The 16,178-nt window shown below is 40.1% G+C and overlaps 1 protein-coding gene across 4 annotated transcripts in view; it reads right to left on the bottom strand.

The window, feature by feature from the left end:
- LOC109962148 (MAM domain-containing glycosylphosphatidylinositol anchor protein 2) overlaps positions 1-16,178 on the bottom strand; it is a 178,469-nt gene that overhangs the window by 56,566 nt on the left and 105,725 nt on the right. For 2 of the 4 annotated variants that reach the window (XM_020603594.1, XM_020603595.1), the window contains exons 7-9: positions 12,199-12,290; positions 11,870-12,107; positions 2,001-2,321 (exon numbers count right to left, since the gene is read on the bottom strand). In XM_020603594.1, coding sequence (XP_020459250.1) covers positions 2,001-2,321; positions 11,870-12,107; positions 12,199-12,290 — 651 coding nt within the window. The remainder of the gene's footprint in view (positions 1-2,000; positions 2,322-11,869; positions 12,108-12,198; positions 12,291-16,178) is intronic. The other 2 variants (XM_020603597.1, XM_020603598.1) reach the window with 1 other exon arrangement.

Below are 16,178 nucleotides of genomic sequence, written 5' to 3'. Positions count from 1 at the left end.
GGACTACGTGTAGTAGGTATTTCAGTTTGAGTGTTGTTTAAAAATAGGGCACGGGGAGACTTGTTCAACATGAGGATGCTGTGTGAATATACAGTATAGAAGGATTTTATATTTGCTCTTAAAAGGCTTTAAACACCAACTTAGTTCTTTTATTTTTACATTCAACAATATGTTTCTGTCCCACCAGACCTCCTTGCATGAGACAGCAGAGTCATTGATTGCTGATAATTAATGATGAGCATCTTAAGAGTTTAAATCCTTTGCTTACATTTTTGTGTCAGCACTGGTGCATAGCAAAGCCGCTAACCTTTGATATACATAGGCCATCACTGCATAATCATAGTCATTTAAGCCAAAAGTCTTTTTCAAAGCACATCAAAACATATCACTCTTAACATAGCATGGTGGGTAAGCTGAAATGTCAGCACCATTGCAAAGAATAATGTAAAATTGCTTAAAAAATTAGGGCAAAATTATGTACTAATCCTGTTGTTGGTGACAGAAGAATGGGCGCCGCTCTTGTTCATTTTCAATCAAAATGTTGGCAGTGTGTCATTTGGCATGAAATATGAAATTGCACTCGCTGTGTCTATGCTTCTCTTTGAGTTTTTCTCATGTTGGATAATGATTGAAAAGGCGATAGGAGCAACTGCTGCAGGGGCTTGAACTAACTTTAAGAGGTTTATTGTTTGGTGAGCTCAGCTGCTAGTTTGGGAGCAGACTCTTTCTGCATAATGGGTAATGTTACATTGTTTGTTTCATGGTTTCCTGACTTTATCAACACAGGTCATTACACATTTTACAGCAGATGTCGCTCTGTTGTTTATCCAGCTTTAAATATTATCCAATCCATCCAATCTCTTATCCACACTTTCATCATCCTGTGCAGCCCTCCTCCTCGCTGTCACTCACTTTTTATGTTTCCAATTGAATATGTATTTTCTTTGTTTTGGCCCTTCACTATTATAATAATTATTGTTACTGTCTTATCAGCCCAGTGATTCATCTTGAACCAAAACCCTGGATGAGCTGCAGCCATACCATAATTCTCTTTTATTAGTCACACTGTAAAAGCTGTCCCGAGTCTAACACAGCAGACATTTAAAACATGGCTGCCAGCATACAACATGCTAAGCACCACATGTTTCACAGAAGTTGAAGGTAAGTTGAGATGGAAGAATGTATGAATTAACTGACTAGGCCATGAGGAAAATGATAAAACTGTGGCCAAGGCACTCTATTTCCTTGGCAGAGTATGGGAAGCACCCTGCATGGATTGCTTCATGGATTTCCTTTCCTAACCAGCTTCTGCTCATTTTTTTTTGGCCGAGAGAAACATCTCCAGCCTCGGAATGAGTGACACCGCTTTGTATCTCTGATATTCATTCAAAATATTCCATTCAGATCTCCATAAATGAATACAAAATGAATACTAGCAGGAATACATTAGCTGCTCACTAATTAGCCGTTAAGCCATCTTTGAATGTTACATCTTAAGAGGAGGGGAAAGGGTTTCTCAATATGTAAAAGTGGCAGGGAGGCTGAGGCGTGGGGATATGGCACAGAGTCTTTGGGTCTTCTCTGATCTGGGTGGGTATACACACACACACACACACACACACACACACACAAATGTAAATACAGCTCTGCCCAGTTCACGCTCATCAGATAAAGTGCCCTCCTATAGTGTAAGAGGTGGCATCAGAGATGTTTCTTCTCGGACCTGATCGAAGCTGCCAGTGGACTGGACTAATTTTACAGCCTTCAGAAGAAAATTGGAAAGGTGTGGAAGGAAAGAAACAGGAGAATGTTCAGTTTTGGTCACACTGGACTGGAACAAATATAGATTAATTACATGGCATACAAAGAAAAGACTGTACAGTAGCGACTGACGCGCCATACATAAATACACACAGCCACAAGTCAAACCAGAACATGCATACACACACAAATACAGATACACATTCACAGACAAAAATACCCACAGTCTGTCTACTTACATTGTACAATCAGCTCCACCACGGCCTCTCTGGGCTTTACGTTGAACCCATTATACTGGCTGGTCTGGCAGCGGTATGAGCCTGTCATTTCTCTGGACACATTAACAATACGCAGCACACCATCGTAGCTCTCCATCTGCATGTTGCCATCCGGCATGGGAGCCTCCTTATCGGCTCGCGACCACAGGATGATGGGCTTGGGCTTCCCTGAAACAAGGCACTCCAGCTCCACTGTGTCACCCTCGCGGGCCACCAGAGGGGACTTGCCCCGGGGGACTGTCAGGTTGGGGGGAACTAAGAAAGAGAAAAACAGAGGAGGGACTGATATGGGGCTCTAGAAAGTCAGCAGGCGGGATAAGAGGAAATGGTCGAATGGGGGAAGGAGAAGTAGTGTGAAAGGTATGGGGGAAGCAAATGAGCATCCAGTTTGCAATGGCAATGAAGCTGAGTCTCAGCCACACACACACACACACACACACACACACACACACACAGCTTTTTATGGAAGGACCATGCAGATAGTAGCAGCAGAAATGGCCAACAGCTGGGACTAGAGCACGTACTTTAAGTAAAACCATCAGGGAGGACAGCAGTGTGGAAGTTAATTATCAGCAAGCAATGGCAAACAATAAATAATGCAATGAAAAACTGCCAAGCAAAGACATTTTGTGACTGTAACATTCCAAGGAAATTAAGCAGCAATAGACCTTTTCAACCAAATTGGTCCAGGTAGCCACAGGAACTACACTTGAACTAAATGACACTATTGTACATCGTTGTTTCTACTGCCTCTGAAGAATCCCTTACAAATAAATAATTTTTGTATGAATTAAACAACTGAGATAAAGTTCACTGAGATTTCACGATACCTTCAGACAGAAGTAACCAAGCTGTTTCTCCCAGCCTTAAGGCTCAGATAAGCTACAGTGTCACCAGCTCCTGGCTGTAGCTTCAGATTTAATGGCACTATACTTTTAAGTTCTGTTTCTCTTGTTCACTCGATTTGTTCTCATGGTCATGCTCTCAGTTCATTCACACAGTCTCTCTCTCTCTCTCTCTCTCCCTCTCTCTCTCTTTAGCTTGTTATTTTGAGTTAACCATTACAAGGAATATTTGACCCTTCCTTGAGCAAAATACCTCCTTAGCACCGGGAAACAAATCATACAGTAAGTCACTAAAAGAAAAAGGTAACAGAATCCACCTAATAATTTCACCATAGACAAATTTAATCTGCTTTATCTTCCTAATCAAACAGCATTGCTAAGATAAATCATCATTTTCAGCACTGGCATTACAGTCATCAGGTATCATTGCATCATCATGTTCATCATTCTCCTCACAATACTATTTTCAAGATGATTTTTAATACCACAATCACTTCGGCATTCATTATTCTTATCACTGCCATTTTCATCACTGACATCAACCTCCATAGTGTCCTGCTTCTCCGATCTCCTCCTCATGCAGTTTCTCATCCACTGCATCATAGAATTCAGAGCATTTACAACAGAACCCTCCCAAAGGTGATATAGCATTATTATTGGCCATGTAACAAAATATAGCCCAATAATCATTTTGCCTTTGTTTAATGGACTTTTAGAGCCTTGTTGAAATTGCACAATGAATAACAAAAAAGTGCAAATTGCCATATTGCTGGATGCGGTTACAGGTTTGTTTGAGTGTGTCTGTGGATGTATGTGTGTGAGTTCTTCGTCTGCAAAGCCAGGAAAACTATCAGGTTGGATCAGGCAGCCGGGTTCCTCATCGAGCATGCTGGCCAAGTAAATTTGTTTAATTAGTGAACCTGGCATATTGCACCAGCTCCTAGCGTGCTGTGTGTGTATTTGTGTATTCATGTAGTTCTGTGTGAGCCCAAACCATCGGCTGACTCCAAGACTATTTTGTACCACTGCTCCCAAAAATAGTTTACAGCCAGTGATTCAATGAGTGAAAATCTTCTCAGCAATGATGCTTTCCTGATGGTTTTTGAATCCCTGTCATTCTGTCCAAATAATGCTGCAGCTGGAATGAAGTCAAGTCACACTGAAGTTTGATAGTGATGAAATCGCTAGCAATCTCCAGGAAGTGAAACAGAGGCCCGGCTATATTTCCTTTGACCCTACTTCTGTCTGGTTGAGAAGTAGCAATCCCACTGATATTGTCAAAGCTAAAGCTGTCAGCTATTCCTTTTGTTTTCAGAGTGAGTCAGAAGATACAAACACACTCAACATTCTGGAAGTACAATATGTAAAACAGCATGTAAATGATAGATAAATCAAACTGGCATAAACAAGAAAAATCTAGACATGCATTCCTTGTTCTAATGTTTTGCTAGATCCCGTACAGCAGCTTATTGTTGACCTCACAAAAAATGAATGTGCAAGACAGATGTAAAGATTGGACAGTGGTTATAAATGAGCAACAACAACAGAGAATTCTCTTTCAATTAATTTCTTATAGAAATATTAAACCTGCATTACTTAATTTCTTTTGAGCCACTTGAAAACAGCAGAAACAAGCTGTAAACATAGCTGGGACACTGCTCCATTGTTAACCTAAAGACAAGCTGTAAACATAGCTGGGACACTGGGACAAGTAGTCCACTGCTCCGGTGTTAACCTAAAACCACTGATTACTTAAGCTTTAAACACTCCTACTGTACTGTACTGATTAATCACTGTATTACAACATATGGAAACCCCTAAGTTGTCTTTCTATCCACTGTTACCCACATATTTCACTGCTCATCACCTAGTTCAACATTTATCTAAAACTTTTCACTTATGTAATACATCAACATTGCCATTAGCATGAGATAATGAAGACTGATCATTCACAGATATACCCTGGCAATGCTGTTTGGCACCAAAGCAGCAGCAGCAAAAATCATGTTCGCAGAGACAGTGACAGCCGACACTCATTTCATTCTCATACATTTGTGGATTGGTATTCACACAGCATCTCCACTGAGCCAGGCAGGTGTCAAGAGCTGACACATTTCTTTCCACTGCATATTTTCTACACTTCTCCAAGTGCTTCCTTGGGTCCAAACAGTAAAATGGTGAATTGACAGCAGGGGGATCGGAGAGGAGCAGCAAGCATCCATTAGCAAGTTGAGGGGATGTGTATTCACTGAGTTGCCATCATTACACCTGGCCTCTCCATAGCCCAGATTAGGCAGGCAATTACAGTTGTCTGCCTATTGGTTCTGGCAGCACAAATACCGGCTATCAGCTGCCATCGTCTCTCTTCGCACAATTATGGAAATGGAAACAGGCACAGAGACACTCGGCCATCTCTCTCTTGCCTACTCTTTATCTCATTTTCTTCCTACACTCTCTTCCCTCTCTCTGTGTGTGACATTGTCCACTGAGATGCTTAGTGTGGCAGAGAACCCACTACTGGTCTTCGCTGTGCTCTCAGTGTGCTAAAGCCATCCAAATGCCAGTGATGCCTGCAGGGCATGCCCGCTGCGTGCGTATGCTTGTGTAGTGCGCGTTTACATAGTTTTATGTCTCCCTGTGTGCATGCGCATATAGCTGAGTGTTTCTTTTCTTGCCCATGGGTGACACCATGCTGTGATCCTGCCTTAGTTCCTCAATGGGACGCTTCTCATCCCTGGTGATGACCGAGAACAATGTGTTTATGTGTGTGTGCTTTTGTACTTAGTGGGGGTAAACTGGGACTGGGCCTTTTTTTGTTTTGCCTTAGCAGCCTCACACATCTCTGGGGCCTCAGCTGGAATGATCCTCCAAGTGTAGACACTGATTGTTGGAGCCTTTTTTTTTTTTCAACACAGCAGACAGTACATGTGAGTTGACTGCAAACCTTCTAATATCTGGCATTTAGCATTTTCTTACAGCAACAGGAGCCAGAGTTGTGCGCCCAGACATCTCTGAGAATAACAACATTCCCGCTGCCCCCTTTTTTTGGGGAAATGCTGTGACATCACTCCCCATCACCATGGCAACACAGCACTGCCTACTACTACAACTCCTGCAGAGTGTGTAGCTGTATGTGTGAGTGTGTGTTTAGACAGCTTGAGGCCAATGAGTCACAATATGACAGGACTCTCTGCTCCTCTGAGTCCTGGACCTCTGAGAACAGAGAGAGGACTCCCATAGGTCCACTTTGTGTGTGTGTGTGTGCGCATTTATACGTCAAGTTGCTGAAGTGTAATAAATGTGTACAGATGTGTTAAATTTGGTTTAGTACATCCTGCAGTGACACAATGCTGACCGTACTGACATACTACTGTGTATGCGTTTTTGAGCTGTATATTGTTCCCCTGAGATTTAAGTTATTTTACGATCAATCACACAAACCCCTCATGAATTTATGTGCTGAGACTGTAAAGCAGCAGGCTTTCAGTATCAGTGCTCTCATGGGTTGAAGTTTGATTTGTGGCCACACTGTTATCTGTAATGTTGCCCCTCTGTTTTCTGTTTTGCCCTTTTATTTTATTTTTTTACATTTCTGTAATGAAATACACATCTCCACTCCAGCCCACAGTCCAGTTTTTGTACTGCTAAGCAGTGAGCAACTCCTCTAAAAGGCTCACAGTTTATGTACATAGCTCAAGGGACCCTGACAGTACTTAATGAGGGAGGGAGAGTGTTTCTTATTCATGTTTGCCTCCTAGATTTTCCCAGCTGGACAGGGAGGTGATTTCCCAGATGGCCACCTCTATAAAGCATGCCTTCAGATGGAGGCTTTATGCAGGTATGCTGGCATTATGGGCCGAGCTATCTAGTCTTATTAACATATTTTATGAAGTTAGTACATGCACAATGAACACTGGCCACACTTACACTTGATAAATGTCACTATGCTTCTGCAGTAATGGAAGAAGTACTCAGATTGTTTACTTACTCTAGGTAAATGTAACAATAGCACAGTGTAAAGATAGTTGCAAGTAAAAGCCATGCATTCAAAATTTTACTTAAGTAAAAGTACAATGTATTAGCATGAGCATATACTTAAAGTACCAAACATAAAAGTACCCATCATACAGAATGGCACATTCACTTGAATGTATATTATGTTACTGCATTACAATTAATGATTCATAATTGTGTTCATCACTTTAATGTTACAGCTGGTAACTTTCTTTTATACTTATAAGTACTTTACATACTGCTGGGTAGCTTGTGAAAAGTAATTTGTAACTCAATTTATTAAACAGTGGCTTGAAAAGTATACTGTTTGTTTGTAGTGAAGTCAATTTATGAAATAGCAGCAAACTCAAGTAAAGTGCAAAGACCTCAAAATTGTACTTAAGAGCAGTACTTGAATAAATGTACTTAGTTACTTTCTACCACTGAGCTTCTGCCTGCCTACCACCCTTTGATTTCCCCAGACCTCTATAACTATAAATGTTTGTGTTTAGAGTGTACAGAGTATGCTTCGCGTGACAGTTTCCACAGGTGCAGCCTTCCTCATAAACATCACAGGTGTTGTGCTGACATATGCTGCCAGGTGTTTATATGCGTACCATTCTAGAAGTGGCATGACTGTAGCATCTACTGTTGTCATATGGGAGATTTCTCAGGACAGCATCCCAGCTGTAGGACAGCTCTGAAGTTCCTTTATCCAAGTTCACAGCTAACTGGGCCCATCTCAGGCCCTGTATTGGCTTTTTATCTAATGCAGGGATCTACCTATCTCAGGTGTTACTTTAGTTTAGTTTTCAGGTCATAACTTAATTTTCTATCTTATGGTATTCAGATATTTTATTTGCTTCTACGCATACGGTATGAGCTCAAAGTCCCATATTTTTTGTCATGAATAATCCTTTCAACATAAGCCATATCTTCTGGGTTTGAGTTTCATCATTCAAGACATATATGGCACCAAATTGACAGCTAAACATCTACCCTATTCAGTGATTGTCTAATCATATACAGTACCGCTCTAAAGTTTGGCTCATCTCCATGTTTCCACTTTTTATTATGATATTTAATAAGTCCAGTCAATAACCTTAAATGGTGAAACTTCTCACATAGTGCAAAAACAGGGGGATTGGACATGCAGTGAACATCAACAAACAACCTCAAACTTCTTCCCTGAAGGAAAAAGTAAACAACTTGTGTCCACGCACACTGACCAAACAGCACTTGAGCATTTGTGAGTCAAGATGCAATCCAGGTTCCTCTTTATCAGGGTCAGTGAATTTGTGGATGCAACAAGCAAATCAGCATGGTCAACAGCCAGCGACCATGCTGTCCCTATTAGAGGCACATGTGTCACAATCACTAGATCGATGGCAACTCATGACAAATCAGAGTCAAACAGGCAACAGGACAGTTGAACGGGGGCTAGACAAAGAAGCAGGCCTGTCACACGGGTTAGATGACTCAAATTCATTTCAGAAAAAAGGTACAATGTGTTTACTAAACCAGATCATTTTTAATCAACCAGCCACTTAATTGATTTGTTTAATTCATTAACTGCACTGATTGTTGAGATTGACGGAAACACTGGGTGGTGCCAGAGTTTCAGATGTGAGCGGGATACTAATTGAAGGGCTTGTCATGGAGGAATTTATCGCCCTCGCAAGAAGACAGGGGTGACTTTCAATCCTAATAGTTACTTTGTGCTCATCAATCAGACTGACGATGAGCTACTGCTGTTTACAGATGCCAAAACTATTCTCATCACAACTGCTTTAAAGGGACTGTAATCTAGTTTTTTTGGACTGAAATAAAGCAAGTGCAATAAGCAAATATCAACTTTACGAATTTGTTGAAAACTGGTTAAAATGTCAAGCATCCATCTGTAATGATGCCACAAGCCATTAAAATTGTATTTCTAAAATGTCTCAGTGGTAGTTCTGAAGCCAAATAACATTTTGGAGTCACAGCCGTAGAATAGCAATAATCACATCATCTAACAACAATTCAGCAAGACACACCCACTAAACGCACATTTAACCCATGGGATTAATTGGCTAGCTCCTATTAGAAGTTTATGGGATGTTTTATGCCTTAACACTGGTGCTTATAACTCTTTCCAACTGTTCCTGTGTCTTGTGGTTTTTTAATCCTGACAGTATCCAAAGGGGATGTCTGTGTCCTTGTTTCCAGAACATGCTCATAAATAAGCATAAGCCTTGCATTCTCTGGGAAAAGAAGTTGCTTATTTAATGAGTGTTTCCTGATAGTAAATATTAATGCTGATTTGAAAAAAAAGGAAAAAGCGTGAAAGCTGTTGAAAGCTGTATTCATCAAAAGTTGAAGGAATAGGACATAATAAATATTCTCTTTAATATAGAAATGTTGTGGACTGGGGCTAAGCTTGAGTTTGGAATCTGAAGCTGTGGCCATTGCTGGAACAACCAGTGAGCGCCAAAGAGTCACTTTAGGCTTTGTCAACACAAAACCCTAGCAGACTTACAGTGTCATTTCTGAATGCCATTATTAAGACTTCTAGTTTCAGCTTAGGCTTTCTCCTTTCAGAAGAATAGGCAGAACAAAAATAGGGCAAGTTCACCACAAAACAGGCCACGGGTGTATGGCAAGGCTAGGGAACAAAGCACTCTAGTACACAGCATCAATCTTACTAAAAGAAACACCACACGTTAACAGGCTTTCTCCAGGAAAACAGCACAGTCACATTCAGGTAAAACTGGGAATTATAACCGGCAGAAGCAAAAATTCAATATATTTTTTCCTATGACAGGAACAGCTCTATGGCAACGCAACACTTTCAAACTATTTCATACCCACACATCTGATTGGAACAATGAAAGCTTTAGAAGCAATCACATCTAAGCCTTCAGGAAGCCCTTCACTTCATATGATCACAATTTCCTCCGTTACTTCCTCAGTCACACAGCAGTGTTTTTTTACACATTAAAGGGTGTGTTAATGCAGTGGCATTGCCCAGGCACTCCAGAAAAAGAGACTGCACTACTTAAACGCTAATGAGGAAACAGTCCTGGCAGGTGCGATTGATCCTGCAGTTTTATAGCGTCTGGATTATCAAAGGATTATCTAACAATAATTGTGCACCCAAGGTTGACACACTGCTTTCATGTTCACACTGTGAGTGGCAGCTAGGTGCATGTGTGTGTGAGAGAGAGAGAAAAACAGGACAGTGAGAATGTGTGTGACTGTGTGAATGTGTCTTTCGACGTGTCTGTGTGTGTGTGTTTGAGTGCATCCACAGAGAAGGGGAGATAAATCTTGCAATCACAAATCGCAAAACATCACACAACCCCAAAGTCACTTATCAGCAACAAACGCATGCCAGTAAATTCAAAGCAAAAACAGATATCTCCTGTGAAAGAGGCCAACACCGACCCATGGGAATCCCCCACATGGAAAATGCTGAAATCTGGAATGAGTGAGCAGGAAGCAGAAGACTCCCAGTCACGGAGTCTCTGAGGTGCGGAGCGAATCGGGTCACATCCCTCAGTGGAGTCGCTGGGCGATGAAGTAATGTGTGGTGACACTGGAGCATTACTGCACATTTGCTGCTCATTGATTGACTTCACACTGGAGATTACAGATAAAGACCACCAATCCTGTCCCATTACATGTTATTGCTTTGTCTAACCACTGCATTTCTCTATCACTGCCGAGCCTGTACTAAATGTTTTAACTGCACTAAATGTGCTATGTAGCAATCTTCTAGAAGCTACTCTCTCTTTTGTTGCCTTTGGAGCTGTTCCAGGCTTTTTCCTCTAAAATCTATCAAGGAGAGGGGCTGACTGATGTTAAAATCTCAAACTGCAGATAGAAAAATAGATACCTGACATCCTATGATTATTCTTCTGAAGAAAGATTTTTATTATCTTACCAGCTATGTCTTGTCATCTTTTGTAACAACTGAATTGAATAGAAAAGTAAAAAGAAAAAATACAATGAAGGGTTGTTGTAACACTTCTGTTTCTATGTGAATACTCTATGTGCACAATTAAAACTACAAAGATGCAGCTCAGGAACAAGATGGACTGGTATGTTGTGTTATTGACATGCAGTATATGTGTATGGAAATGTTAGTTGGAACATTGGTGGAAGCAGCCAATTAGATGGAAGGATGATGTCTTTGATTAGTCAGACTGATGGAATCCAAAAGAACAATACAGCGGTGTTGGTATTGTAACACAGGTGTGCACAGTATCCTTTAGAGACAACTCAGGCAAGGGCTTAAAAGGTTGGGATCAGTTAAATCTCACACACACACAAAAAAAATGTTGCTACAAACTTTTTGCTTTTATTGACATAAAATTTGATCTTTCAAGATTTTAAAACCTTTGAGACCTTCATTGCCCCTTCAGCTCAGTGCCAGTAAACCGAGATTTGTTTTTGCTGCAGTAATAAGGCAATAAAACAGATAAAACAAACAAACAACCAGGTAATATTTTTTTTTTACTTCTGCAAACCTCAGTTTACCTCCATTGTGTCACGGTGAAGAATTCCTAGTGGCAGCTATGTGAGAGCCTCACACATCTAAGCAGATGAAACCAAAACTATCTGCATTGCTAGAAACCACCTGAGGTGAGATGAAAAATGTCTCTAAGAATTTGGGTGAATAGACAGACCCTTGAGAGGAAAAGTCACTCCTCTTTCAACCTGGTCTATACCAGCTACTTTTACACCTGTCAGTGGTAAATGGTTCAATTTTGACCTACTCTACTTAAATGAGCTTTAAGCACAGGCAGGGGAGGATCTAGGAAATTTTGGATGGGGTGGCCAGGCTGGGGCACAGCCTGAGAAAATGGCGGTGCATTTTGAATACATGTAAACACTACCACATTTTTTTTCTTTGCTCTGACAATTGGGTTTTAAATGTGTGTGTATATGTCAGATGTGTTGGGGGAGGTGCGTAGATGTGTCGCTGACACAAAGGGGCATGAGGCTCACCAGTTGTGGAAGAGATGTTGACGTCAATGCTAATCTCAGTGATGCCTCCTCCTTTCAGCGCGGCCACGCAGGTGTACGTGCCAAAGTCTGTGAACTTGAGGTCTATGATGTCCAGGTTGGTGGTCCCTGGGGAGATGTCAGGGTCTGTCTGGGTGATGACCATGCGCTCTGAGCTCCGCAGGGCACGCCCATTCTTCAGCCAGCTAAACATCAGCTCCTCTGGCGGTGTTGCCTCCACCTAGGACATTCATGACATTATTTCTATTGCATTGATGAGCAACATACGGTACGTTACAATTCACTCTGCCAGTGCTTTTCCTTATCTATACCTGACAAGATATTTTGACTTCACGTCCAATCTGGATGTTATCATCATTGTGGTATGGGTCAGGAGTGATCCAGAATCGACCTTTTTTCAAAGCTGTGAAAAGAAAAAATGTTTGATTAGCTAAATTTACATTTGTACACCACATTAGTTCAATCTAACATTTACTGCACACTATTCCTAAACTTGTCATATTGATGGGATTAGATGGACTCCCCAAAACAGAATTGTATGGGTTTTTAAAATAGACTTTTTCCAGCATTTTTCCTTTGCCCAGTGTCAACACAGGGGCTCCAAATCACTGTTAAACATTTTCAGTGAATGCACTGTAATCCCAGCTCATACCTACTCAGCCCTTATATACTGTTTAGATGCACACAATGACTGAATTGTGTCTCAGCTATCTGAAATAACTGATATCAGCAAAATAAGATTTTGGCTCATCCAGATATGTTGCTTCAGTGCCTGGGTCATGAAATCAAAAAAGTGGTTTGAACCATAAATTAAGTCACTGATATGTCAACTATAACAGTTCTTTTAAAACAACATTTGAAACTACAGCTTTTGATGCAGCAGCAGATGGGCCGAACAAAGAACTTAACAGATAAAGCAGCGCCATGTGTTTGTTTTAGAGACTAAAGCCTTGAACCAACATGGATACAGAGTAAAGAATCCTACATCGTTCCAGCAGGTTCACACTCAAACCCACACTGATATCTGTGAGATACCTAACAAAATATCCACCAATGTCTAATCCAATTTAGTTAGCAAACTCCATTTTCAAAGCATAGCTTCTCTGAATGGAAAAAAAGATGATTTCATTATAATTCATGCTGTATTGGTCCCAAACCCTGTGCCTACTGTTCAATTCATCTCCTCAGCAAAAAAAATAAAAAAGAAAAAAGAAAAGCTGGCGGCACCATGGAAATCTTTTCTTCTAGCGTTACCAAGTGACACTATCATATTCAGTTTGGTAAAGGGAAAGTGAAAACAAAACCTGCATGTCAGATTTAAACACAGGAAATTGAATGTGCAAAAACATGATTGCTGCCGAGCTGCACATTGAAGGGCGAGATGAGACGCACCTCCTTGACATGATCTTCCCCCTTGCATTTGAAATCAGTGCCGGCAGGCGGAGAATCCTATTTCTGACATGTGTCAGATGCAAATATTACAATAGTGTCAACACTCGCCAAATTCACACAAACACCACTGTGCATTTGCATTCATTCTCCATACAGTATATTCCTCTTCTCAAAGGCAATGCCTATCAATCAGGTTGTATATAATTCAATAGCACTGGCATGGAAACTCTGTCAATTAGCATAATATAGTGTGCAGCATGTATCTGTGACCTTTATGGATATGAATACATTACAAGGCGTTACCAGCAACTGAAGTTGGGCTCAGCTCTGTGTCACAGTGTACAAACACTACATAGTGTACATGCCACAATTACATCTTCTTAAAGCCAGAATACAGTACACAGTATAAGATTAATGAGACAACACTAAGTGTGGGGCGAGTGTATCTATAAGGACACAGATGTTCTTTAATCAAACATGTCAACCAGAGAAAAACATCTGGAGACCGATTTGTAGTTATATCTTGACATCCTGAAAAGGCTTTTGTATCAGAGACATCCTCAGCAGAGTTGGTAGCTGCTTCTTAAGTATTATGTCATGCACTCTACACACAGACACACACACTTCCACATATACGTGAGTCACTGTGCTGTCACAGTTGACAGTGAATAAACATTTGGATTAACCACTTCCCCTTTTTTCCACTCAAATAGATTCTTTTCTTAACTTAAGAAACTGTAACCCAACACTTAACAATCCCAGACAGATTTAATCTTGTTCTGGAGGCTGTCTGGGAGATTAATGAACACAAGTCAGTCTCTTCAATTGCCTATGTTATTTCCTCCTGTGGTAAATGTTGTAAAGGAGCGTAAACCAGCCAAAGAAATCACCGTCAGTGCTCTGAAAAAAAATGTTGGACATGTGAGGCTGAATGAATAGTTCTCTGCAGCAGCTATGGCCCTGCCTTGACAACAGCTACATCTATGTTGGCTTGTGATTTCCTCCTTTATTACAGAGTGTTTACCTGCAATGGTGCAACTGCTTTATACTTTTGAGAATGATTAATTTGCCTACTTTCAGTCACCAGTTTTCAACAAATATCTATTTATGTATCAAGTAAGATGAGCTTTCACAGCAAAAAAAAAAAAAAAAAAAAAAAAAAAAAAAAAAGTGGCTGAATCATTCTGGCTTGAAAGTGAGCAAATAATATTTGCAGTTGAATATTTCTTCCATTACAGATTTAGATAGGGCCAGTGAAAATCTTGGGGTGGCACACTAAAAAACTATAACTGCATTAAAGGAAATTTCAGGCTACAAAAGATAATAAAAAGTTAAAGATACTGCATTATAATATAGTGTAAAATCCTGCATACTGTTAAATTTCATGGTTGATCTTGAATATCAGATTATGATATTCACAAAAAATCAGACAATAAATCTTTAATTATTCATTCAATTTTGAAGCACCATCAGTGTGGGTTGATTAAACATAAATATTAACCATTAGCTGATAAGAAGGGTTTTAATATTACTTGCAAATATCTTGCATTCTCTGACTCATAGCCTGGAACTGAAATTTAATTTAAATGCCAAGATTCTGGTTTCAACTCTAGGTGTGTCTGTTTCTATAAAATAAAATTATGAATTATTGATGCAATAATGTAAGACCTAAAGTTCCGATTCAGTTACTAAACAAACATCTGTAGGGCTGCAACTACTAGTCAGTAAAATCGACTACTTATATATGTAGCTGTGTGAGGTGGCCAAGAGCAAGCTAACAAAATTATTTTCATTATAGAAACACCACCGTGTCTGAGTATCTGCAACCATCTCAATCTCCTTTTGTGTTTAATGTTGTGAAAAATCAGATTTAGGATTTTGAGAGGTAATTTGCAGAAAATGTGTGGAAAAATGATTCAGACTTAACTGTACAGTATATGACTTGTTAGGAAATAAAGTCAGCCATGCATGGTGCAAAGTTATATTTTAATCTGAAAATCACTGCTCAAATCACTTGTACCAAAGCCACAGATCTTAACTTTTGGTTAAACTAGGAGTCTGTTCCCTACTTTTCCCACACTTCACCTCATAGTGACTCAGCCTTCTGTCATTTTGGCACAGAGCTGCAAAGTGCACATCAAATTAGCCAGTTGCATATGTGCACTCATGCCTCTGTTCCTCTCATTTTAGCTGACCATAAATATTAAATATTGTAGCAAGTAGACATCTCTGTAAACTGAATACATTTGTGTACAAGAGAGATAAATGGGCATTTCTTCTCCTGGCTGTAGTAAAATGTGTTGGGCAACTACAGGGACTAAAATAGTGCATGTTCTCTTATGCATGGGAGAGAATCTTAAACTGGAGGTATTAAGTCCGGAGACTTTATCAGATGATGGAACGTTGTCACTCTTCCTTCCACATTTTTGATTACCAATTCCTGGAAAAGTCACATGAATCTTTAACGAGGATCATTCTTGGAGGCAGAAGTTTCCCATTTGCTGATAGATTCAGATTTGTATAGTCAATCAAGTAGATAAATGACTTATTTTTAGTAAACTATTAAAACTAAAAAAATGGCCATGTAAAGAAAGGGATGCTTTTTTAAAATGTTTATTTTATCATCATGTAATCACCTTTGAGAGACTGTTCATGTGTCATATGAAGCCAGATATTAAATACTTCTGCGTCACTGCGTGTGAACATACAGTATGTGTTTGTCAGTTGGAGACAGTCACATAGCCATTGCTTTTATACTTGTGGGAACGTTACCATTCTGGCTAAGGGGTGCCCAAATAACAAAGTACAGAGAACGTAGAAGAAGTCAGGAAACGGTAATGCCAAAATCAATTATTTCCTCAGTATTACAGTGGATAAGCTTTTGCCTTCAAGCAGCAGG

The sequence above is a fragment of the Monopterus albus genome, unplaced genomic scaffold (genome assembly GCF_001952655.1).
Source record: "Monopterus albus unplaced genomic scaffold, M_albus_1.0 scaffold62.1, whole genome shotgun sequence".
NCBI lineage: Eukaryota > Metazoa > Chordata > Actinopteri > Synbranchiformes > Synbranchidae > Monopterus > Monopterus albus.
This window is presented reverse-complemented; position numbering and strand designations above follow the sequence as displayed.